At 48.7% G+C, this 26210-nt stretch overlaps 1 protein-coding gene across 1 annotated transcript; it reads left to right on the top strand.

Annotated features, from left to right (window-relative positions):
• Nucleotides 1–4: 4 nt before the first annotated feature.
• Nucleotides 5–21512, top strand: LOC129548427 (solute carrier family 22 member 20-like). Its single transcript, XM_055414949.2, has 10 exons — nt 5–379; nt 459–562; nt 2173–2327; nt 5668–5836; nt 6990–7113; nt 8096–8211; nt 12549–12763; nt 14809–14917; nt 15122–15325; nt 20964–21512. Exons 1-10 carry the CDS (start codon nt 5–7, stop codon nt 21058–21060), a joined length of 1668 nt encoding a protein of 555 aa, XP_055270924.2. The 3' UTR covers nt 21061–21512.
• The last annotated feature ends 4698 nt before the right edge of the window (nt 21513–26210 follow it).

Genomic DNA, 26210 nt, shown 5'->3' with positions numbered 1-26210 from the left:
GGCCATGGCCTTCACAGACCTGCTGGACGCCCTGGGTGGCGTGGGTCGCTTCCAGCTGGTCTCCACGGCCCTGCTGCTGCTGCCCTGCAGTCTGCTGGCCTGTCACAACTTCCTGCAGAACTTCACGGCCGCCGTGCCCCCCCACCACTGCCAAAGCCCCGCCAACCACAGTGCGGCCGCCGTCTATGGCTCGGGGGCCTGGCTGAGAGCCACTGTCCCCCTGGACCCGCTTGGGGTCCCCGAGCCATGCCGGCGCTTCACACGGCCCCAGTGGGCCCTCCTGAGCCCCAACGCCTCTGTCCACGGGGCAGCCACGGAGGGCTGCAAGGACGGCTGGGTCTACGACCACAGTGTCTTCCCGTCCACCATCGTGACTGAGGTCAGGCGGGGCCAGGGGCTGCGGGGTTGGTGGGGGCTGCACCCCAGGCCGAGGCTGGAGCGTCCCTCCCTCCCCGCAGTGGGACCTGGTGTGTGAGGCCCGCACCCTCCGTGACCTGGCTCAGTCTGTCTACATGGCCGGGGTGCTGGCAGGTGCCGCTGTGTTTGGCAGCCTTGCAGACAGGTGAGCCTTCGGGGGCAAAGGTCTCCCCAGTCTCTTCATTAACTTTTCTTTATTAAAGTTTATTTTAAACTAAATTTTAAAATAATATGTATTTTAATGTATTTAATATGTATTTAAAATATGTATTTTAAAGTAGATATATGTATTATATATTGTATTATATAATTTATTATAATACATTCACATGGTTCAAAATTCCAGAAGGTGCAAGTGGGTATGCAGGCCAGCGTTCTCCCCTCTGCCCAGCACTCCAGTAAGTCCTCTCGGGCAGCCTGGTTTCTGTGTATCTCACAGATGTTTTATGATTTGATACAATCCAAGGCTGGGCGAGCTGCGTTCCGTGGAGTCGCAAAGAGTCGGGCATGACTGGGCAACTGAACAACACCAACAGCCCAAGAGAGCGCATACGTGTGCTCCACCCCCTTTTTTATACAAACGCTGGCACAGCCCACACTCAGGTCTCGATCAAGATTTTATTTTACTTTATTCGTGGCCTCTGCGTGCTGCTTCAGATGGCTATCCCATCCTGCCTACATCCAGGCCGCACCCCACTGTGTGGGTGAGCCGCTGCTGACCATAAGGGCCCCTGAGGGTATGGAGGCGCCCCGAAACGCAGCGCACACCACGGCTCCGACGGAGTTGGCATCCTTCCCTCCCCCGTCCTCTCTCCCTTCCCTCCCTGCTTCGCCTCCCCTTCTCTCTCTCTCCCGATCTCCTCCCCTCTCCCCACAGTCCCTCTCAATCTTCAGGCTCTGGGGTCTCCAGGACTGCAGACCCACATCCTGGACTGTGCTGTGTGCCTCAGCCCCCTCGTGGGTGGCCCTGTCGTAGCCCCGGTCACGCTGTGTCGTGACACTTTGGGTCTTTCTCTGTATGAGCCTCTATCTCATGCATAGTGTCCAGCCCGCAGCTCAGCCCACCGCTTAGAGGCCATCAGTGGATCTGTGTGACAGAGTCAATGAACGAATGATGGAGTGAATGAGTGTAGCATGCGGTGTGAGCAGGAAGTGCTGCCCACCTGGCCAAGCTGGGGCTCCGGCCCGCAGCCTCACTTACAACTGGGGCAAAGCCAAGGCCCTGCTTCCTGGCCTTGGACTCCGTTATGGTATAACAAGCCCCACCTCACCCTGGCCCCCAAAAATGACCCATTCTAATGAAGACCTGGGGTCCTGCTCCCATCAGCCTGGGCCCCCTCAAGGGCTCACACCCCCATGAGTTCTGGTTCGAGGGCTAGCCCCTGCCAGGAAGTCACTCAGGGGACCCTCTCATAACCCTCTGCACCAGCTTCTGGGCCTCTGCAGAATCTCTGCCTTCCCCCAAACCCTGGGAGAGTGGGGGCTTGTTTGGGAGCTAGAATTCTCCTTGAGTGAACGAGCGAAGGTGGGAAGGCGTCTCTTCATCCCCGCTCTCCTTACACACCGTGTTCTCCCTCCCTGACCTCTGCCGGGGCCTGGGCCCCAGCCAGTGCGCTTCTCTTAGGATGAGTGGCTTTCCAACTGGGGGTCAGGGCATGGGGGTAAGTAGCTTCCTCTCATCCTCCCTCCACAACTGCCATGGGGGAAGTTGCTGCCACCTCGGAACCCTAACCCTGTGCCCATGGCCGGGCTCAGGCTGGGCCGCAAGGCCCCCCTGGTCTGGTCGTACCTGCAGCTGGCAGTTTCGGGGGCAGCCACGGCCTACTTCAGCTCCTTTGGCACCTACTGCTTCTGCCGGTTCCTGATGGGCATGACCTTCTCCGGCATCATCCTAAACTCGCTCTCTCTGGGTGAGTCCAGCCATGGAGGGGCCTGGAGGGGAGGGGCCTGGCAGGGCAGGAGGGCAGTTGCAGCCCCTTTGGTGGGCGTCTTTCCCATTTCCTTGTGGTGGGATTCTTATCCGGTGACCTCAACTCACAGCCTCCCATCAGGGTTCTCAGGAGACCTGGGTTCTCAGAGGTGGCCTGCCAGCAGCGAGCCGGGGACCCTGGGTTGCAATTTGCCTGTCTGCAAGCTGAGAGGGCTGGGTTCCCTTCTTGTGTGAATTAGTCAGCAATAACCACTTACTAAGGACCTACTGTGTGCCAGGCTCCTGTGGGGCATAGTGTGGGGACGTGGAAACGAGGTAAGACACAGGGGTCCCCGGGGTGGGTGACAAGCATCCCGAAAGTATATGGATCCAAAGAAGTGAGGCTTCCCCTTGGGGCCACTGGCGGCCTGGCCTCCTGGGAGCCAGGTGGGAATGTTCCCACCCCACAGTGACAGGGTCAGTTGTCACTCCAGGCTGGTTCCAGTGGCTGTGGCAGAGAGCCGTGTGGGCAGAGGAAGCCCACCCTGGATGCAGGCCCGCCCCCTGCCTCTAATTACTTGGTTTGTTGGGTCTTTTATCCCAGGGTAGTGGGGAATCTTGGGGCCAGAGAACTAGGATGCTCAAGGTCACACTCTGGTCACCTCTCCTCCCCACATCCGGACATTGAAGGGTGCTGAGCTCACGGTGGGACCTCAGCAAACCCCAGCCCACCCACCTCATTCTTCAGGGTGGGCATCCAGCCATGGCTCGTGGAATCTAAAGGCAGAAACAGTCGTCCAAAATTCATTTCCTGCTAGAATCAGCTGTATAATACACATGCCTACACACACACACCCCCCCATATACACACATCCTGACATACACGCATGCACACTTCTAACCACAACACACAATATATAATGTGTATATTGTATGTACAAAAATGTGTACACCTCTACACACACACACACTCCTAACCATAACACACACACCCACATACACATACTCCTACATACAGACACACACACATGCTCCTAACCATTACACACGCACCGTGCACACTCCTAAGCACAAGACATGCACCATATACACACATCCCTACACACACACACACACACCCCATATACACACATCCTGACATACACACATGCACACTTCTAACCACAACACACACCCCTGCACAATATATAATGTGTATATTGTATGTACAAAAATGTGTACACCTCTACACACACACACACACACTCCTAACCATAACACACACACACACACATACACATACTCCTACATACAGACACACACACATGCTCCTAACCATTACACACGCACCGTGCACACTCCTAAGCACAAGACATGCACCATATACACACATCCCTACACACACACACACGGACACACACATACACTACCAGGTGTGGGAGTTGGCGAACAAGTAGATCCTGCTCTGTCGAGCCCGTGCTCTCCTGCAAGAAGACAGATAAACAGCACACATAAGCGAACTGCGTAGTGTTAGAAGGTGACAAGCACTGCAGATGAAAACTAAAGCCCAGAGAGGAGATGAGAGCGGCCAGGCGAGGGGGCCGGGTGGTGGCGTCCTGAGGCGGAGAGAGCCTGCAGTTGTATTGGCTCAGGGCAGGCCTCGCTGAGTAGGGGTCACTTTGGGCAAAGCTTGAGGGAGGTGAGGGAAGGGGACCTGTGGCCACCGGGGGAGAACGTTCCAGACAAAGGCCCTGAGGCAAGAGTGTGTCTAGTGGACTCAAGAGCAAGGAGGTCCTTGTGGCTGGACAGAGCTGAGGTGGGTGACAAACAGGGCTGGGGCGACAGCGGCAGATCCTTAAACCTGGTGGTCTTGAAGGACGTTGGCTTTGACTCTGAGTGAGGGGGGAGCCTCTGGAGGGTCCTGAGCTGAGGACAGGCCTGACTTGGTCCCACTTGGCATCGGCCAGGACCCCTCAGGCTGCCATGCGGCTCGAGGACAGGAGCAGGAAGGCCGGTCTGAGGCTTATCCGGTCACCTGGCAAGAGGCGAGGTTGGAGTGAGCCGGAGTTAGCACAGGGGAGGCAGCCAGGCTCAGAGTCTGGTTTGGTTCTGCAGGGAGAAGCCACAGGATTTGCCAATGGACTGGACACACGAGCTGGCTGCTGACTGAAAGCAGCATCCTCTTCTGTTTATTCTGGTTGCTTTGTGAGACTGTGCCTGCTCTATTTCACCAGGTCCCCACAGATGGACATTTAAATTGTTTCCAAGTTTTCCTATTTGCAAAAAATCATGTAATTAAGAGGGGCTTCCCTAGTGGCTCAGATGATGAGGAATCTGCCTACAGTGCAAGAGACCCGGGTTCGTTCAATCCCTGGGTCAGGAAGATCCCCTGGAGAAGGGAATGGCAACCCACTCCAGTATTCTTGCCTGGAGAATTCCATGGACAGAGGAGCCTGGCAGGCTATATATAGTCCACGAGGTTCACAAAGAGTTGGATATGACTGAGCAACTAACACAGACAAACACACATGTGATTAAGAGTCATTATATTCCCTTTTCGACCAACTGTTCACAGCCTTTGCCCGTTTTTCCTTTTGGCTTGTTAGTTGTTTTCCTATTGATCTGTAAGAATTCTTCCCAGATTAGGGAAATTCACCCTTTGACTATTATTTGAAATGGCATTTTTTTTCCCTGTCTTTTTTGCTGAAGTTATGACTCTGCTTACAATGGATATTTTTTTTTTTTAAGCAGAGACTTATTTTTATGAAGCTCTTTGTTGGTCTTGCCTTTTGTTGTTTCTGGCTTTTGTGACATTCTTGGAAAAGCCTTTCCTGACTCTAAGATTGAAAAGACATCTAGCATGCTTTCTTCTAATATTGTTATGGTTTTATCGTTGTGTTTAGTTCCTTTTTAATATGTATTTGTTTATTTTTGGCTGTGCTGGGTCTCGGTTGTTTCACAGGGACTTTCTCTAGTTTGGGGGCTATTCTCTAGTTGCAGTGTGCAGGCTTCTTACTGCAGTGGCTTCTCATTGCAGAGCAAAGGGTCTAGGCTCAGGCTTCAGCAGCTGTGGTGCACAGGCTTAGTTGCCCCATGGCATGTAGAATCTTCCTGGACCAGAAATCGAACCAGTGTCCCCTCCCTTGTAAGGTGGGTCCCTAACCCTGAACCACCAAGGAAGCCCTACATGAAGTTCTTTAGTCCACCTGTCATTTGTCTAAGGGTAAGGACTGAGGTTGGGACGTCTTTTCCCTTGTTCAGTGCCTCTCTGGAGTGATTTCCAGTGGCCACAGAGTCATTCTAAAAGAGCAGGGAGGCTTGAATTAAACACCCCACTGAGCCTGGCGTGCTTTTCTCCGCAGTCGTGGAGTGGATGCCCACCCGGGGCCGGACCGTGGCGGGGATCTTGCTGGGGTACTCGTTCACCTCGGGTCAGCTCATCCTGGCGGGCGTGGCGTACCTGATCCGCCCTTGGCGGTGGCTGCAGTTTGCGGTCTCTGTCCCGTTCCTCGTCTCTTTCCTCTACTCTTGGTACGGCCTGAGCAGAGAGGGCTGGGGCAGGGTGCGCCTGTATAGCCGGGCCCTCACCTGTCCCTGGGGAAGCCTTGGGGTGGGCAGCGCCTGGAATTTGGGGGACGTGGTGGGGACATGCAGGAGTGAGGACACAGGCTCACGAGGACTCTGCATGGCTGTGGGCAGGTTCAGTATAGAACCCCTTATGTTACTGTGAGGCTCCAGAACACACCGAGAGCTTTACCTTCATCAACTCCTCTGCGCCTCACAACAACCTCAGGGAATTTTATCGGCGGAGTGCTGAGGCAGCCCAGGTGGATCCATGACTTCTTCAAAGCCACATACTGGGAGAGACTGGGAGTGACATATACACACCACTATATGTAAGTTAGGCTTCCTGGTGGTTCCGATGATAAGGAATATGCTTGCAGTGCAGGAAACCCAGGTTCAATCCCTGGGTCGGGAAGTCTCCCTGGAGAAGGGAATGGCTACCCACTCCAGCATTCATATCTGGAGAATTCTACAGACAGAGGAGCCTGGGAGGCTACAGTCCATGGGATTTTGCAAAGAGTCGGACACAACTGAGAAACACACTTTCACTTTTTTTTTCCCATATATAAAGTAGATAACCACTAAGGACCTACTACGTAGCATAGAGAATTCTCCTCAGTACTCTATAAAGACCTATATAGGAAGAGAATCTGAAAAGAGGGGATTTAGATGTGTGTGTGGCTATTTCACTTTGCTGTTATCGCAGAGAGTAGCACATTATAAATCAACTAGACGCCAGTAAAAATTTTAAGAAAAAAAGAAAATTAGCTACAACAAACAACCAAAGGAAAACAAACAAAAAAGTCATTTACTGGGGTCAGAACCAGTTTCAAAACCAGATCTGTGGACACCTGAAGGCCCATGTCGTCTCTAAATACACTGCAGAGACTCTCTGAAAGATGTGCTGCAAGAAAGAGAGGCCGCATGTCCCCGTTTTCCTGATTCTGCTGACAGCAAGGGTTTTTCCCTTCTTCTGGGATCTGGAAGATGAAAGAGGGTGTACTCTGGTTTGAGGAATGGCATGAGTTCCATCTGCCCATTCAGTGCCCCAGTGGCCATCACAGGCCATCACAGTGGCCATTTCAGTGCCACTCATTCTCCATCCTTCTGTTGGTCCCAGGTGGCTGCCTGAGTCGTCTCGATGGCTCCTCCTTCATGGCAAGTCCCAGGTAGCTCTGAAGAACCTGCGGAAGGTGGCTGCGATGAACGGGAGAAAGGAGGAAGGGGAAAGGCTGACCAAGGAGGTAGGCAGGTCTGGTGCAAGTTAGGGGAGCACCAGTTTTCAGTCTTGCCGGCAGCCTCGAGATGCGCTAGGATTTGGTGACTTGCCAGGACTCACCATCCAGGTGAACAGGCTGAGAATAAATAGAGTGGGAAGAGCTCCAGTGGGAAGATGTTTAACCACGGAATGGCTCTGTGATCTGGGGTAAATCATTCCACTGCTTTGTTCATCAGTCTGTCCATCCATGGGATGGGGAAATAACCCATTGACATTTAGCCAAAAATTCAATAAAATAAAATAAAAATCCTAAAATGAAATTATCAAATAATCGATAATAAAAGTACCATTTACTATGCATACCATTTATGATAAGATAGTTACCATTTATCATAAATAAATACATTTATCGAGCCAGTTGCTTGGTACCGAGCTAAGGGTTTTCTGTACACAATCTCACTTAAAGCCTCACTTTTTTTGTTGTTGGCTGCCCTGTGCAGCTTGCAGGATCTCAGTTCCCCCACCAGAGATTGAACTGGGGCCATGGCAGTGAAAGGGCCGAGTTCTAATCACCGAACCACCAGGGGATTTCCTACTGCCTCACTTTTAAAGATGAGGAATCTGATGTTTGGATTACCAAGTCACCCAACCCTTTGGATCCAGAGGGAACAGACAGGGAAATAATAACTTAGGCAATCTGCTTAAGAAAGAACAACAGGAGGTGGCAGAACCCCTGGGAACCTGCCTTCTTAACCACTGGCTGAGACTGTCTCAGAGTTGATGCCAGGAGTGGGGCCCGAGGGTGCCCCTGATTATTTCAGCCTAATCAGTGGGCAGCCCAGGCACCTTGGGACTCAGGTTGGAGCCTCTGCTTCACCTCAAAGTCCTGGAAACAGCCTGGGGAGGAGACAAAGTTCAACCATCCTGCCAGGGCTTTCGACCTTGGCCCTCCCCTGGGAATAGGATCGCAGACCCCACCCCACCCTGATCAGACTTTCCTTGCCCAGGTGGTGAGCTCCTACATCCAGAGTGAGTTTGCAACTGGTCGCCCCTCCAACTCAGTCTTGGACCTCTTCCGAACCCCAGCCATCCGTAAAGTCACATGCTGTCTCATGGTGGTCTGGTAGGTATTGGGCTCCTGTCCAGGACTTTGACCCAAGGCCAGGACATGCCAGTGTCCCCGCTGACAAACTCTCAAATACTTAATGCAATGCACAGAAGGGCCTTGTGAAGTCAGTCCTGTTCTCCATGCTTTTTCCCAGGTCTTCTGAGCATCCAGGGTCCTCTGGGCCCCTGCTGGTTGCTAAGACCTGATTGTGCATAAGATACCCCTGCTGACCTAGGGAACCCACATCTGGGGATGGGTCTCACCCAGCTGGGGGCACCGACTGAAATCACCCAGGCAACTTGAATAAAATACACCTGGTTGCATCCTAATATGCCTCCAGGGGATTCTGGGAAGTTCCCCACTCTGGAAAAACACTTGTCCTGTGCCCTGCAAATGTGCGGTTGTCCCCTGCACCGAGCATTCAGAGGGCTTCTGCCACAAAAGTGCTGCCTGTGAGGCTGTTCTGGGTCTGGGCAGCCAGAGAGCTCCTCAGGACCCCAGTTCTGGGAAGACTTTCAGCTGGGGCGCTCACATCCTCACAGGTCACTCCTTATATTCCCCACTTCCTAATGCCCGGTTGAGAAAACGCGTTATTGAACAAAGGATGTTAGTTGTTGACTGGGTGTCCCTCAACCCTCTCAACAATCACTTTAGTGTCATATACTGTATTAGTTTCATGTTGCTACATAACAAATGACCATAACTCAACAGCTGAAAACAATACCATTTTTTTCCATTAATTGAGTTTCTTTAATGAAATGTTAATGATACAGAAGTACATTTGAAGTCTTAAGAAATACCCAGGTTCAATAAACTAACAATGTCTTTTAAGCAACAATTTCCCCCTTTTTTAAATGTATTTATTTTTTTAATTGAAGGATAATTGCTTTACAGAATTTTGTTGTTTTCTGTCAAACATCAACATGAATCAGCCATAGGTATACAAATGTCCTCTCCCTCTTGAACCGCCCTTAAAACAATACCATTTTTTAAAGTTTATTTTGTTGAAGTACAGTTGGTTTACAGTGATTTACAATGTTGTGTTAGTTTCTATTGTACAGCAAAGTGACTGTTACATTACATGTATATATACATTCTTTTTCATATTCTTTTCCATTATGGTTTATCACAAGATGTTGAATGTAGTTCCCTGTGTTATACAGTACCTTGTTGTTTATCCATCCTATATGTAATAATTTAGATCTGCTAATCCCAAACTCCCAGTCCAACCTCCTCCTCTTCTCTTCCCCCATGGCAACCACAAGTCTGTTCTCTACATCTGTAAGTCTGTTTCTATTTCATAGATAAGTTCCTTTGTGTCATATTTTAGATTCCACACAATACCCATCTATGAGCTTATAGCTGTGTAGGTCAGAAGTCCAGGCATAATACGGTTGAGTTCTCTCTTCAGGATTTTCTTACAAGGCTGAAATGAAGATGGTGGGCAGGCTGCATGGGAAGAATTCACTTTCAGATTCAAATTGTTGGCTGCATTCAGTTCTTTGTAGTTGTGGGACTGACATGTTCATTTCTCCACTAGTTGTTAGCCAAGGGCCACTCTCAGGTCATAAAGGCCATTTATATTCCTTGCCATATGGCCACCTCCATCTCAAAGGAGAATTTTCATCACAGCAAATCCTTCTAACATTTTGAGTCTCTGACTTCCCCACCTTTGACCTCCATATCCAAAATTAAAGGATTTCTATGACTAGGTCAGGTTCACCCAGAAAAATCTGTCATTTTTCTCTCTCATTTTTTAAATTGAAGTACGTAGCTGATTTACAATGTACTTTCAGGCATACAGCAACATGATTTTGTTATACATTATCTATTTTTTTTCAGATTCTTTTCCCTTACAGTTTATTACAAAATATTGAGTATAGTTCCCTGTGCTGTATGGTAGGTCTTTGTTGGTTATCTATTTTGTATATAGTAGGTACATGTGTTGGAGAAGGCAATGGCAAGCCACTCCAGTACTATTGCCTAGAAAATCCCATGGATGGAGGAGCCTGGTAGGCTGCAGTCCGTGGGGTCGCTAAGGATCGGACAGATTGAGAGACTTCACTTTCACTTTTCACTTTCACACATTGGAGAAGGAAATGGCAACCCACTCCAGTGTTCTTGCCTGGAGAATCCCAGGGACGGGGGAGCCTGGTGGGCTTCCGTCTATGGGGTCACACAGAGTCGGACACGACTGAAGTGACTTAGCAGCAGCAGCAGTAGCAGGTACATGTGTTAATCTCAACTTCCTCCACTTTTCCCTATAAAAACTGTGAGTTTCTTTTCTATCTGTGGGTCTTTCTGTTCCACATATACACTCATTTGTATCGTTTGTTAGATTCCACATATAAGTGATATCAAATGATATTTATCTTCCTCCGTCTTACTTCACTTGATGTGATAGACTCTAGGTCCTTCCACGTTGCTGCAAATGGCATTATTTAATTCTTTTTTATGGCTGAGTGATATTCCACTGTATAAATATACCACATCTTCTTTATTTTATTAAAACAATTCTATTTATTCATTCTTTTTTTTTTTTTTTTTTTTGGCTGCACTGAGTCTTCATTGCTGCAGTGGCTTTCTCCAGTTTTGGAGAGGTGGGGCTACTCTCTAGTTGCGGTGCACGGCTTCTCACTGCACTGGCTTCTCTTGCTGTGGAGCATGGGCCCTAGGACACGCGGGCTTGAGTATGTGGCACACAGGCTTAGTTGCTCCACAGCATGTGGAATGTTCCTGGACCAGGGATCGAACCCATGTCCCCTGCATTGGCAGGTGGATTCTTAACCCCTGCACCACCAGGGAAGTCCTACCACTTCTTTATCCATTCATCTGTCCATGGACGTTTAGGTTGCTTCCATGTCTTGGCTATTGTCAATAGCGCCCACAAGAATGACTGTCACCTTTTCCTGAAGTCTGTTCTCCTTTTCTCCATCTTCACTGACTCACATGGCTGGGGATAACCAGGAGAGATGTAAGGAGTTTCTCAGTAAGTGGTTTGGGGGCTGATGCTGGGCCCTGGTAGGAAAGAGCCCACTGCCACTTTCTGTTTATCCACTTCCCCTCTCCCTACACTCCTGGGTCTGTGCCAGCATGTCCAACAGAGAAACAAGACCTATGCGGTGGGTCATGAGGGCCCATCTCAAGCCCCTTCCTCAGAGACGTTTTGTTTCCCTTCCAGAAAGTGTCATAAAATACACATAACATAAACTTTAGCATCTTAACCATTTTTTTTGGCCATGTCACGTGGCAAATGGGATCTTAGTTTCCAAGGATCAAATCTGTGCCCCCTGCAGTGGAAGTGCGGGATCTATACCACTGGACCACCAGGGAAGTCGCAGCATCCTAACCATTTGTAACTGTGCAGTTCAGCAGTGTTGAGTACCTACCACATTGTTGTACCACCGTCAGCAGAACTCTTTTCATCTTTTAACACTGAAACTCTGTATTTATTAAACAATATCTCCTCCATTCCTGCTCCCCCCCAACCTCTGGCAACCAGCATTCTACCCTCCACGTCTGTGAACTTGACTGCTCTAGGGGCATCCCGTAGTGGAATCACACGATGCTTCTATTTTTGAGAGTGGCTTATCTCGCTTAGTATAATGTCCTCAGGATCCATTCGTGCTGTAGCACAGTCAGGATTTCTGCCTTTTCCAGGCTGAGTCATTGCATGTGTAGACCACTTGCTGTTGACGGACACCTTGCTTGCTTCCACCTTTTAGCTATTGTGAATGACACTGCTATGAACATGGATGTACAAGTAACTCTTTGAGACACTGTCTCAGGGACCTTATAAGTTTCTGTGGAGACCCCAAGTGTTGGAACTCCAGTCTGCTTGGCTGTGAACCCCGAGATCTTAGCTCCTCAGCCAGGGATTGAAACCAGGGCACGGCAGTGAAAGAGCCGAGTCCTAATCACTGGACCACCGGGGACGTCCCTCCCTCCAATTCTTTTTTTGTTTTTAAGAATAACAAAAAACATTTTAGTAAAACATAAGATTTACAGAAATTTCCAGACAAGCCATATAAAATGGTCACAAGCTTTTTCTTGAACCTCCCTCTAATTCTTGATGTCCTGTCCAGATCAGATCAGCCGCTGAAGCCTGGAGACAGAGGGGCTCGAATGGTGCTGGCTGGACTCAGGGTGGCTGGAAAGGGATGTGGATGGAGGGCCGTGGGCTCCAAGGCCAAACTCAGAGGCTTAGGAGACCAGGAGGGAGTGTCCTGCCAAGCCGGGGGGTTTTCACTGCGTGAGAGAGGAGTCCTGTGTCGTTCATCCTTGGGTGCCCTTCTCAGATCCTGGACGGTGAGCTCTAGGGCGAAGCAGGACCGTTCTGCCTCCTCTCCCAGGTTCTGCAACTCCTTGGCTTACTACGGCCTGGCCATGGACCTGCAGAAGTTTGGGCTCAGCGTGTACCTGGTACAGGTCCTATTTGGCGTCATAGACATCCCAGCCATGCTGGTGGCCACCGCCAGCATGATTTACGTGGGCCGCCGGGCCACAGTGGCCTCCTTCCTCATCCTGGCCGGGCTCATGGTGATCTCCAACATGTTTGTGCCGGAAGGTGAGCTGCCTGCTTCTGCCTTTGGGGTTGAGGGTTTGAGGGGCAACAGACACTGTGCAGGAACAGGGCTGAGGGATAGTCTTCTGGATCTGGGAAGAAAGTGACTGTAGACTACTGGAGCTTTTAATAAGCACTGGGAGCTAGTGACAGTGTCACATGGAGAATCTGCAAAGGACATGAGTCTTCGCCCTTAGAGCATTTACTCTTCTTGCCAGAGATTAGAATGATGGATAAGAACACCAGGGCTTCCCTGGTGACTCAGATAGTAAAGAATCTGCGTGCAATGCACAAGACCTGGGTAAGATCCCTGGGTTGGGAAGATCCACTGCAGAGTGGAATGGCTATCCACTCCAGTATTCTTGCCTAGAGAATTCCATGGAAAGAGGAGCCTGGTGGCTATAGTCCATGGAGTCACAAAGAGTTGGACACAACTGAGCAACTAACACTGTCACTTTTCACTTCACTAAGATGAGCTGGAGAGGCAGAGGGCGGGCTGGCGTGTCCACCTGGAGCCTGGCTAGGCAGTGTCTTGAGCGTCTGAACTTCCGCCTGCTGGAACTGAAACAGTGGTTTGCAAAGCTGGCTGCAGTCATCACCAATCTGGAGACCTTTGAAAACTCCCAAAGCCCATGGGCTCCAGGCCAAGGCAACCAGTCTCAAAGAGAGGGACCCAAACCTCAGTATTTAGTCCAGTGATCACAGCAAGAAGCCAGGCTTGCATATCAGAGACCCGAGCAAAGCCAAGGGTCCAGCTGTGACCCCAGTTCTGCCACCACAGCCTTGGGCAGGTTGTTTGATTTCTCTGGGCTTCAGTTCCTATCCTGAAGAATAGATGTGTGTGTGTGTGTTAGTCACCCAGTCATGTCTGACTCTTTGTGACCACCATGGACTATAGCCACCAGACTCCTCTGTCCATGGGATTCTCCAGGCAAGAATACTGGAGTGGGTTGCCATTCCCTAGTCCAGGGCATCTTCCATTCCAGGGATTGAACCCAGGTCTCCTGCATTGCAGGCAGATTCTTTATTGTTTGAGCTACCAGGGAATGGTAGAATAGATAGATTATTACTACTGAAATTTTGGCTTATTTTCTTCCAATCTTTTTTCCTATTCATAGATTTTGTACATGACATAATTGAGGTAAATATATACATAATACTATGAATAGGATTATATATATATATATATACACTGTACATAGTTATCCAAATAAAACACATCTCTTTTCACTATTTGTTATAACACGAATCTGCTTTTCCACATTAATGCAAATGTTTCGTGACCCTAATTTTTTATACTATTTAGTATTTAACCTGATTGGTGTTTTTCAACTCTAGTTGCACATCAGACTCCCCTCGGGGGGGGCGTCTTTTAAAAATACCCAAACTTGAACCAGCCCCAAGAGGCTTTGATGTACTGGAGATGGAGCAGGGCCCAGGCGTGGGTGTTTTATAAAATTTCCTCTCCTGATTCCAGTGTGCAGAGGGAGCTGCCCCCAAATCCAGAGGACGTGTCATAATTTCTTTGACCATCGCCCTGTTGTTGGGCTTGTCCCTGGAATTTTGCTGTTTATAACCAGCTGCATGATAAATACTGATGGCAACAGCAAACTTTCAACGACTCTGAGCATTTTTGCCTCATTTTACAGATGAGGACAGGGAGGCTCAGAGAGGTTGAGTCCCAGTGGCCAGGTCACCCAACTGAGTCAGAGCTGGGGTTGGAACCCAGGCCTAACTCTGCAGCTTGGCCTGCCTCCCCAGAAGGACAGGTGACAGATGGAATAAGGCAGGAAGGAGGCAGAGGGCAGAGAAGGGCAGTATGCAGACTTCTGGGTCCCAGGAGGTAGAAAGCCCCCATCCTCCCCTCCATGTTCTGCAACCCCAGCCTCTACCTCCTTGGCTCTGCCTCCTTTCTCCCTCTGCAGGCTCTGAGCCTCATCCACCCTCCTCCCCAGGAGTCCCTCCCCTCCAGCCCCACCCTGCTGTGCCTCCCTGCTCCCCTTTTGGGCTCTGGGCTCCCCCTGCAACTCTGTCCCCCTGTCCCCCAGATATGCAGAGCCTGCGCACGGCCCAGGCAGCACTGGGCAAAGGCTGCCTGGCCAGCTCCTTCATCTGCGTGTACCTGTTCACGGGAGAGCTGTACCCCACAGAGATCAGGTGGGGGCCTAGGGGCAGGTGAGGGGGTACGCAAGGGTGCTGGCCCCAAACTGGGAGGTCCTCACTCCAGCCTGGTGCCTGCTGGGCTTGCTGAAGCAGGACCCGCTCTCCATCCTGCTCTGCCCCCAACACCCAGGACCTGCTGCGCCCAGCCCTCCAGGCGTCCAGGCCACAGAGGCTAACCCGGCTCCACTGTTCCAACAGGCAGATGGGAATGGGCTTCGCCTCGGTCAACGCCCGGCTCGGGGGCCTGGCGGCGCCACTGCTCACCATGCTCGGGGAGTTCAGCGCCATCCTGCCGCCCGTGGGCTTCGGGGTCCCCTCGATTCTGGCCGGGCTGGCCATCTGCTTCCTGGCTGAGACGCGCGACGTGCCCCTGGTGGAGACCATCGAGGCGATGGAGAGGAGGTGAGGGGCCTCTGGGCACAGTCAGGGTGGGCGGCGGAGACAAGTGCGGGTCCTCCACGTGCCGCTAACACGTGGTCTGGTGGCGACAACAGAGCCCAAGAGACCAGCGTCCTGCCTGCCTCCATCTTTCCACAGTGAACGGTCAAACGGAAAAAAGAAAAACCCATAGACCAGGAAAAACAGGATGAGTTGAAGTGAAATGTGGCAGAGCAGTGGGGTGATTTTTAGCCGGAGGAACAGGTGCCCCAGTTGAAGCAGAGACCAGCCCAGATGGTTGTCCGCTGGCTGTCCACTTTGGCTCTAAGCTTCCTGGCAGCAGAAAGGGAGACCCCTCATTGATGACTTTTTTCAGAGAAGACGAGGAACACCAGTTCCTTAGAGAAAAGGAAGTTTTTCTCAGTAGCTAGAACTGGACGACGTGTCTCTAACGCGTCTTTTCAGGGAGGTCACTGTGTGAGCTGACAGGGATGTCCTTGACAATGTTTCTAAAATAAGAGCCAGAGGGGACTCGTGTGGCTTCTTGAGGCATTTCTCACCAACAAGGGCTCCATGATGAGCCTTAGTTTTAGAGTGCCAGGAGACCTCTCTGGGTCCAGCTTGACGCCACACCTGAACCATCTGTGCCCAGAGGCCTGTGTGCGTGGACTGTGTTTGCATCCCTTAAAAATAACACCCCGTGGGATTTTCAGGAGGTCCAGTAGTTAGAACTCTGCGCTTCCACTGCAGGGAGCCCAGGTTCAATCCCTGGTTGGGGAACTAAGATCCCACAAGCCTCGCGGGATCCATAACCCAAACCATAAACATCCCATTTCTACCTTGAGCTGTGGACGAAGTCTGGATTCATATAGATCAAGGATATAGACCTTGACAAATCCTGTCAATTCTACCTCCAAAATATATTTTGAATCTATCCATCTCTCTCCACTTTCCAGGCCACCATCATCTTTCGTCTGGATAATCACAAAAACTCCAGATCCTCCCCTGTCCCTCTCTTCTTTCCTCTCCACACAGGCACTGGCGTGAAGGACTTACTTATCCTGAGTAGAATCATGGCGTTCCTCTCCTCATAACCCTTTCTTGACTCTTTATTGCACTGAGGATAAAAATTGAAACCTTACAAAACTCTCAGGGTCTGGTCCCTGCCCACCCTCCCATGGTCAACCCCTGCCCACCACCAGGGGTCCCTGTCTGGAATGCTCTTCCTTTTGCTTTTAGCCCCTACTCATCCCACAGAACAGATGTAGGTCCAGGCATCCCAGGGACTGGTAAGTATTTGTCAATAAGCCAGTCCGGAACCTGTTCACAGGTGCTCTGAGATGTTGCCTGAGGGCCCCAGGTACTTGGAAGAGAAACTGGAGAAGTGTCCTTCCCTAATATGACAGAGAGAACCACTGTAATGGTCTGGCCTGGGCATTTTAAAAATCAGATTTTGCTTGCCCTGGCTATAGAAAAATCTGAGTAATGACAAATGAAATTCTGGTTTTAGGTAATATACCTTCCTTTGACCTTGCCAGGAACAATTAATTGTGAAACTAAAGTATGTTGTTACTGGCTATGAACCAAGTGAATTTGGGGCACCTTTTGCCCCAAATAATTTTGATTTTTATAGCAGTTGACAACAAGCGATTCTTTCTCACAATGATCTACTGTTTGGGTTTGATCTAGCTGGTGCTGTCAGGAGTCCACTCCTCCCCAGGGTGAGGAAGAGCTTGTGGCGGCCACAGTACAAGTTCTCTTAAGCGTGACAAAGTAGTCCTGTATTTTGCATTGCTTTTGTTGTTTATTGTTATAGTTGTATATAATTGTATATATATATATATGTATGCACATATGCCTGTGTGATTTGGAACAATTTCAAACAGAAATGCTAGTGTTGGACAAGAACTTTTTTTTCTGAACCATACAGAGAACGTTGTTGAAATCTCTTTCAAATATGTTCATGTGTAATTTTTCCAAGGGTGGTCTCCTGCACGAGCCCAATACAGCCACCACATACAGTCAGAAAGTTAATGTGGCTATGTGACTACCATTTCACCCTCAGACCTCATTCAAGTCCTCCCCAACCACATCCTAGAGAGCAGGACGGTCGGGTTCAGAATCACAAGTGGCATTTAGCTGTCGTGTCTCTTTCAGGCTGGAGTAGGTCCTTTGCTCTTTGACTTCCACTACTCCAGCAATTACACAGGATTTTATAATTGGAAGCACTAATAAAACTCCACAAAGCACACTTATTTAAGGTTGTCATAATTCAAAGGATACGATATGGCAGGAGGAAGAAAATATGGGCTAACATCAGAAAGGGCCAGGGCACCCAGTGCACCTGCCAGGGTCCTCAGAGCCCCTAGGATGCCATTGATTCCCGCATCACAAGCCATCAGGATGAGGGTCTCGATTTCAGGGAGGCCAAGCACAAGCTTGCTAAAGGGTCTTTTCCATTCCATTGGTCATAGCCCAAACCAGCCTGTGTAATCTGGTAAGCCAGATGCAGACAACAAATCTATAATTTTCAGTCAACAGTGTAGACAGGCTGGTAAGAGACTGCCTCCAAGAGGAGATTTAGACTTGACTAGCATATTATATGGCAGCCCACTCCAGTGTTCCTGCCTGGAGAATCCCAGGGACAGGGGAGCCTGGTGGACTTCTGTCTATGGGGTCACACAGAGTCAGACACGACTGAAGTGACTTAGCAGCAGCAGCAGCAGCAGCATATTATAAATTATAGAAGCTAGTACCTGGACTTCTTCAGTGACCAGTCCAGGGTTCTTCTTGACTGTTCTTGTCCAACCAAACATGGGATGGCAACATTTGGCCTTGTTTTGGTTTGTTGGTGAAGGGGAGACAAGAGACAGCCTTTCTGATGAGACAGTTGAGTAGAGTTTCAGACATTTAGACAATAGGAATTCAGAACTTCTCAGCCCCTCTCATTTTTCTCAGTTTCTAATCTCATCAGATACTTATGAATGCCATCACAGGCCTAGGATGTTAAAGATTAAGGTGAAAAGAAAATGCCTGTTTCTAAGGTTCAAGTTGCTCATCCTCAAGATCCTCCATTCATCACAAGACCAGATACTGTTTCTGAGAATATCTGAATGCCTGGTGTGGTCCAGGGCTCAGTCCCAGTTGGGTCTATGCCCTAGTTTGTTGGAGCAACATAGCAAAGGAGCAGTTGACTAATCCTGTTTAAAAAAAAAAAAAAAGGCCCTTTTATGTAAGAATAGAGCATTCACAAAGAAGGAAATGCCAGTAGGAAGCAAACAGAGAAAAAATATCCACTTCAGTAATAATCAGAGAAATGCAATTAAAACCATATGATGTCCTGTTTTAAATACATTTTCAATGCAGGAGATGTACAGGTAGCAAGGAGGAAACTCCTGCAAGCTTTCTGGAAGGTTCTTTGGCATTATTGACCATGAGTTGGAAAATTTTTCACAAGCTTCTAGGCAGCAATGACATTTCCAAGATTCTGCCCTAGAAAAATTAGCTGAAATGTGGACAAAGTTTATTTACAAGGATATTCATCATCATGCTTAATGTATCAGAAAAAAATTTCAACTCTCCAAATATCCAGCAATTTAAATAAACTATGATACACTGTGCATCAGTTAAATGGTATGTTGATAAGGAATTTTCAATGGCATGGGGAATGTTTACAATATGCTGTTAAACAATGTGTTATAATTAGGATATTTTCCTAATTAGGTCAAGAAATAGAGACTCAAAAGAGAAAAAAAAGTATATTAAAATGGTGACAGTGGTTGTTTCAAAATATAAGTGATATTTTATTTTTTTCCTGGCTGCTTTATATTTAAATTTTTTTCTCCACATTATCTGCATTGAACTGGTTTTCTTTGGTAATCAAAGAGATGAGTCACACAATGAAAAAAATTGTAAGAATTCAATTAGGCCATTTCCCATTTCCCAGGCCTAGAAGTGAGAGAAAGATCTGGGTGAAGCTGAAGCTCCCCTAAGCTTGAGAGGTGTCAGGAAAACCTGGAAGAGAGGTAGCCTCCTTCCATGGAGCTCTTCCCACTGGTGGGGGGCATGGAGAGGTGAGGGGTGGAGAGAAAGGTTCAGCCTTTCAGCAGAGGTCTGGTTTCCACCAAGGCCAAGGGCCAGGCTCTTGGTCAGCTAGGACCTTCTGCTGCCCTCCCACCCATGGTGAGCACCAGCTGCATGGCTGACCCAAGCATGTTTTTAATGCTTACCTTGAGAGAGTTTAGTCCTAATCACTGTGTGTGTGTATATATATACTATAGTTCAGATACTTGTATATATATTTTATACTGTATTTCAGATACTTAAAAAAAGAAGACCATTGATAGTTCCCTGGTCGTCCAGTGGTTAGGACTCCACGCTTTCACTGCTGTGCTCTGGGTTCAATCCCTGGTAAGGGAATTAAGATTCTGCAAGCTGCGAGGCACAGTCAAAAAAAAAAGACTATGGATTACATGAAGAGGCTGCCTCTGGTCATCTTTGCTCATTTGATAAGTTTAAAAAAGAACACTGAGCAAGCCTACCCATCGCAGCAGTTGAATGTGGAGAATGTCTGCCTCTGGGTTTTTAGGAATCATCTTTGAAAGGGAAGAGGAATCTATTAGAACTGGAGAGAACCACCTCTCAGTCCCCACCAGAGGCACTGAGCAGATAAAACCAACAAGCTTCTGTCCCTCAATGACCCTAAGGGACAGAAGTCAGAAAAATGAGGCTTAATGGGCGGAAAAGAGAGATGCGGAAGAGTAAAACGAGAAGAAAAATGTTTCTTTGTGATTATGTTAGGACATGATCACACACACACACAAAGGCTTAAACCATTGAACTAGAAGATCAGAAATAGAATAGGGAATAGGTAAGGATTAAAAATAAAAAAACACTGATGAAATGTTTTGAACATGGAAAAAGTTCTAAAAATGGAACCAGCTGAAACTGGACAGGAGAATCTGGCAAGCTATGTGAGTGATTAAGACAAGAAGATAAGAAAAACTAAGTAGAAAAACAAACAGTTCTTAGTCTGTGCAAGAGGAGGATGAAATAAGCAGAAGGAGGTCAGAACACAATCATTTCAAAGGCTAGAGGGTGGAATAGGAAACAGCAGAACGGGATGTGGTCAGGGACAGGCAGCCCCGGGGCAGCCCTCGGGCTACTGGGAGGCTATTGCAGTGACCTCCCTGCCCTCATCCTCACCTGACTCCTCCCTCCCTGCCTCCTGAGCGACTGACCTCTACCTGGACCAGGGCCTAGTCCTGGGGTCTCACTGGTGCCTCTGGTCCCTGGGCAAGCCCGGCCCAGCAGCAGAAAATGGGCTGAGCCTGGTGCCCTGTTCACCAGCTGTGTGACTTGGGGTGTGTGTCTGGCCTCAGGTCCTCATCCGAAGACTCTGACTTTGTATCCTTTCCAAGTCTGGCTGATACCAGCCAGGCCAGCCCCAGTGGCTGTGGACCTCAGGAGAGCGCGAGGGAGTGGACGGGACGGCGGGAGGGCACCCGCTGAGGTTCCTCACAGGGACGCAAGGACGGGTCGCCTTCTTTGGGGCCTTTGGGACCCCTCCTGTATATGGAACAAATACACCCTCGACCACAAGGCTCGCAACCCCTGCCCTCATCACCTCCTTTTTATGTCCTTTGTCTTTTCATTTCAACAGAGTCAAAGAACGGCTGTCCAGGAAGGATGCAGAAGAGAAGGTTGAAGAAGTTTCTCTTCAGCAGCCGGGAGTCTCGCCCCTCAAGGAAACCATCTAAGCTGCCAACAGCCTGGCACTTGCTGGCAGCGCCCCAGCCAGAGTCCAGTTTCCTCCAGTTCCTCCTGGCGCGGATGGGGCAAGACTGGCTGAGGACTAGGGTGACTCTGCAGACCCGTGAGAGAGGGCTGCCCTGACAGAAAGACTGGGGCTGCTGTAGAAAACCAGCCGGCAGCAGCCCGGTGGCTTTGTGAAGGTATAGAAAAGAGAAACTGTGCCCAGGGACCAAAGAAGTCACCGTCTTCCTTTCCAATCCCTAAATCTGCCCTTAAAATCCTCTCTGTTCATCCTTGTCCTACGTGGAAATGCCATGTCTTTGGAGGGTTAAGGTGATGTTCCTGCCCCCGGTTGTCCCTGGAGCAGCCCCTGCCTGCTTGGTTCAGGAACTTCACAACTCATTGTTCTCATCCATTTGGCATTAACTCTTTCCTGCCTAATATGATTAAAGCTCTTCCCCGGTATGTGACTTGTATCTTCCCCTGGCAAATGTCTCCCCAGCAATGGGCCTCGGAGACAGTACAGTCTCAACACACAATTGATGAGTAAATGATGCAGCCGGACTCGGGCAATGGATAGAGACCTCCACCCATCACTGGCATTCCTAGCAACTCCACTTTGCAGAAATGGGATGTGGTTTGGTTCCCCAGGCGTCAGGCAGAAGATCGAGTCCCTGGTATGACACAGCACCCCTTGGAGCTCAGATCCAATATTAAATATATTTTGAAAGATTAGAGACAAGTTGGAGAAGGCAATGTCAGCCCACCCCAGTGTTCTAGCCTGGAGAATCACATGGACAGAGGAGCCTGGCAGGCTTCAGTCCACAGGGTCAGAAAGAGTTGGACACGACTGAAGTGACTTAGCAGCAGAAAAAAGTACAACACAAATTCAAATGCCTTTCCTGATACATTGCATTATTTTTATTATCTTAGTAAAAAAAAAAGAAGCAAATACTAAGACATTGTAATATTTTCATGGGGTATTTCCATGGAGTATTGGAACAAATACAGAGGTATAGAGATAACCTGTCTCTCTCTTCTTTTCAATGATTTTTGCCACTGTTTTTGGAAGTCATAGCAAACTATAGGTGGCATTCTGGGGGACCTTTATGTCTCAGCACAGAGAGAATTCAGTGAGAGGCAAAGTGATAGATAAGAAGTGATTTGTTAGAACAGGATGATTTTGAGGCTTACAAGCAGGCAGGGGAGAGGGTGCTGCCCTGAGAACTTAGCAAGCTACAGTTTTATAATCAAAAGAAGAGCGGGTAGGGGGAGAAGACCTTCCTTGTCTTTCTTGAGTAGACGTCATGCTTCCAACATCAGCTCCTCCTCCAGGTTGAGCAGGAGAGTTTTTTATTGTTTCCACATGGTCAAGTCAGGACGGTAGAAATCATTTCAGGTCTCTGTACAGTGAGTACTTTTCTGTAAATTATCATTTTTTTATGTGTACAGAGAGTATGTCCTAGGGATCATTAACTTACTGAGTTCACAGGGAAGGACGTGGGTCTCATGCTGCCATTGTTTCAGTGTTTTGGAGCATATTTCTTGCTTCTGTTACATCATTTTGTTGCTAAGCAAGCCTGCCGGTTTTGTGGTTAAGCAAACCTGCTTTCTTGTGTAGTCGTTAACTTAGAGGGGCCTCCCATGTTTTTTTTTTTAATTACAATCCCCTAGTGGGATTAACTATTTCATCACCTATCTTGTCCCTTACTCTGTCCTTAGGAATATGACACTATGTTTGAAAACAGAGTGAAGCAAGTTTCAAAAACAGAGGGAAACAATCAGCCATGATCTCCACCCCACTCCACTCACCCTCGTAATTAGTCAACCGTTGCTGCTTTACAAATCATCGCAAAGCCTGGTGGCTTAAACAAATGATGAATGTTTATTATTCCTGATGATTTCTGTGGGTCAGGAATTCAAGAAGGGTTCAGCTGGGTGGCTCTAACTCAGGAATTTCATGAGGTTACAGTCATCTAAGGGCTTGACTGGCATTGGAGGATCCATTTCCAAGGTCATTTACCCACAAAGCTGGCAAGTTGGAGCTGGCTGTTGGCAGGAGGCTTCAGTTCCTCTCCCCAAAGGCCTCCACTGGACTGTTGAAGCATTCCCATAACATGGCAACTGGCATCCTCCATAAGACGTGATCCAGAGCTCAAGGCAGAATCAAGAATGAACGCCCTTTGTGACCTTAGCCTCAGAAAGCACACACTTCTGCTACATTCTACTAATCACTCAAGTTAGCCCTGATTCATGCCAAATGAATCTACCTGTGGCCTTGGATATCAGGAGGTGAAGGTTTTGGGGAGGAGGTTTTGGAGGTTGGCTGCCACATTCTCCCCCAACACTCTGTGGTTTTGGCAGGGTATTTCCTCCCCAGACTTCACCTACCACCTTAAAGCCTTCAGACAGTGATAATAATATTATTTAGACATTTTTATCTTTTTATCTATGTGTGTGCACTAAATCGCTTCAGTCGTGTCCGACTCTTTACAACCCCATGGACTGTAGCCCACCAGGCTCCTCTGTCCATGGGATTCTCCAGGCAAGAATCCTGGAATGGGTTGCCGAGCCCTCCTCCAGGGGATCTCCCGACCCAGGGATCAAACCCACATTTCTCAAGTCTCCTGCATCGGCAGGCGGGTTCTTTACTGCTCGTGCCACCTGGGGAGCAATTCACATGTTGTAAAAATTCAAACGAGAGGAAAGTGTCTGGGAAAAAATGTGAAATTTTCTTCTACATACTCTGTCGATTCCCATGCTCTCTTCACAGTTAGAGGTAAATTCTTTCAGAATGTTTTTTCTTCATGTGATCTTGGGCAAGTCACTTGCACAGTCTGATTCTCAGTTTCCTCAAATGTAAATTGAGGGGAAAGAAGGCAATGGCAACCCACTCCAGTACGCTCGCCTGGAAAATCCCATGGACGGAGGAGCCTGGTGGGCTGAGTCGCTAAGAGTCGGACACGACTGAGCGACTACACTTTCACTTTTCCTTTCATGCGTTGGAGAAGGAAATGGCAACCCACTCCAGTGTTCTTGCCTGGAGAATCCCAGGGACGGGGAAACCTGGAGGGCTGCCGTCTATGGGGTCGCACAGAGTTGGACACGACTGAAGTGACTTAGCAGTAGCAGCAGCAGCAAGGCCTACCCAACAGAATTGTCTTAAGGATTAAATGACATCATATATACAGATAAGCTTACCTGGCACCTATCAAACATTCGGTTAATACCTCTCCTGGCTAAAAGTCAAGTAGTCAGTAACTTGACTGACTGATTGACTGGTGGCAGAGTTGTGATTTGAACGCAGGTCTGCATTTCCATTATTTTGGTCATCTGATGTGAACAGCCGACTCACTGGAAAAGTCCCTGATGCTGGGAAAGATTGAGGACAGAAGGAGAAGAGGGCATCAGAGAATGAGATGGCTGGATGGCATCACCAATGTAATGGCCGTGAACTCGGGCAAACTCCAGATGATGAGGGACAGGGAGGCCTGGTGTACTGCGGTCCATGGGTCGCAAAGATTCACACACGACCAGGCAATGGAACAGCGACAACAAATGCATTTCCATAAAACCATTCATTTCCCATTATTTCAAGTACCTTCTGTCCTAGTGCTATCAGTTACTGTGTAAACTTGAGCAAGGCATTTAACATCTTAAAGCTTAGCTTACTTCATCTGGAAAATGGGGACAATACCCCATTGTATGCAGGGAAACTGGTTTAGTGAGCAAATAACTCAGCTCAGCAGATGTATGACAGGCTTGCACAGCTATGACCAGAGCAAGAGGCACTTGTCTACTAAGATTCCTCTAGTCTTTAGCAACAGAATCTGACTCTGGCTAAATTGAATCCCAGAGGAGGTTTTTCTGGACAGCTCTTGGGTGAATTCACAGACTGGAAGAAAAAGCCAAAGGATCCAATCAGCCCCAGGGCTGCTCAGCAAGAGTGCCCCAGCCTTAGTAGACAACCAGGGCCCTGTGGGTGATGCTGCAGCTCTGAGCATCCTCTGCCTGTGATTCCTCACTTATATTTTCAAATCCTTGGACAGCATCTGACTTGCTTTGCTTGGTTCGGTGCATCCTGAACTCACGGATCAGAAAGCCTCAACCAGGATAGGGTACAGCCCGCTCAGGGCCATGGGAGAACTGTGGGTCTGACAGCCTGCTGGGTTGTAAACTATCTCCTGTGGAAAATGAATGAGAGACCTGAATCTTGATGGAGAAGTTGCCATCAGCCTGGTGGGAAGTGGCGGGAGCAGGGCAGGGGGTGGGGAGTGGGGAATAGTCCCCGGAAGAAGAAAGGGCATAAGCAGGGACAAAGTAGTAAAGAGAGTGTGATGCATATTAGAAGATGCAAGGTGGGCTCCTGTGGCTAGATGAGCTCAGAGCAAAGGTAACAAAGCCCCCACTTTCAGGTGGGAAAACCCAGTCCTTGTGATTAAAGAGGCTGAGTCCATGGCCAGCCTGACCAATCAGAACATGCCATTTCCAGCCTGACCAATCAGAACATGCCATTTCCAGCCTGACCAATCAGAACATGCCATTTCCTCAGCACCAAGGTTTGGTGCAGGGTGGCCATGTGAACCAAGGAGGGCCAATCGGATTCACTTTATGAAATCCCGACTAGGATTTGGAGGAAGATATCCTCTGGATCCTGACCCAGGAGGTCTTCAGCAAGAGATCCATGTCCCAGGTGGCAGGCTCTGGAGGCAAACTGCCTGGTTCCAGCTCCGTTACTAACTGTGAAACGTTGGGGGAGCTGCCTAGCCTCTCTCGTCTTGGCTTTCTTCTCTATGAAATGAGAGTAATAAGCATTGCTTACCCAATAGGACAGTCAAATAGAAAATAGATATGGAACAGGTAGAGCAGTGCTCCCCAGCTCATGCCAATTGCACATAAAAAAAAAAAAAAAAAAAAGCCCGGGTGGGAATGAAACCAACCAGAACAAAGCAAAGCCAAGAGTCACGTTTCTGTCATCTTATTCATCGGTCCTGACTAAAATACTGGAGCATCAACTGGGATTGAAAAACAATGGGAGATGTGAGGGAAGGTCGTATTTGCTAAGCAACTGGCTTTTTCTCCAAATGGCAGCAGAAAGTCAGAAAAGAGCGTGAAGAGAAGTATAATCTCCTAAGGAAATATCAAGGGAAAATAT

This window comes from Moschus berezovskii, chromosome 25 (genome assembly GCF_049115385.1).
Source record: "Moschus berezovskii isolate FMDL1 chromosome 25, NW_MosBer_1.0, whole genome shotgun sequence".
Classification (NCBI taxonomy): Eukaryota; Metazoa; Chordata; class Mammalia; order Artiodactyla; family Moschidae; genus Moschus; species Moschus berezovskii.
The sequence above is the reverse complement of the archived record's forward strand: the minus strand, read 5'-3'. Positions and strand labels throughout refer to the sequence as shown.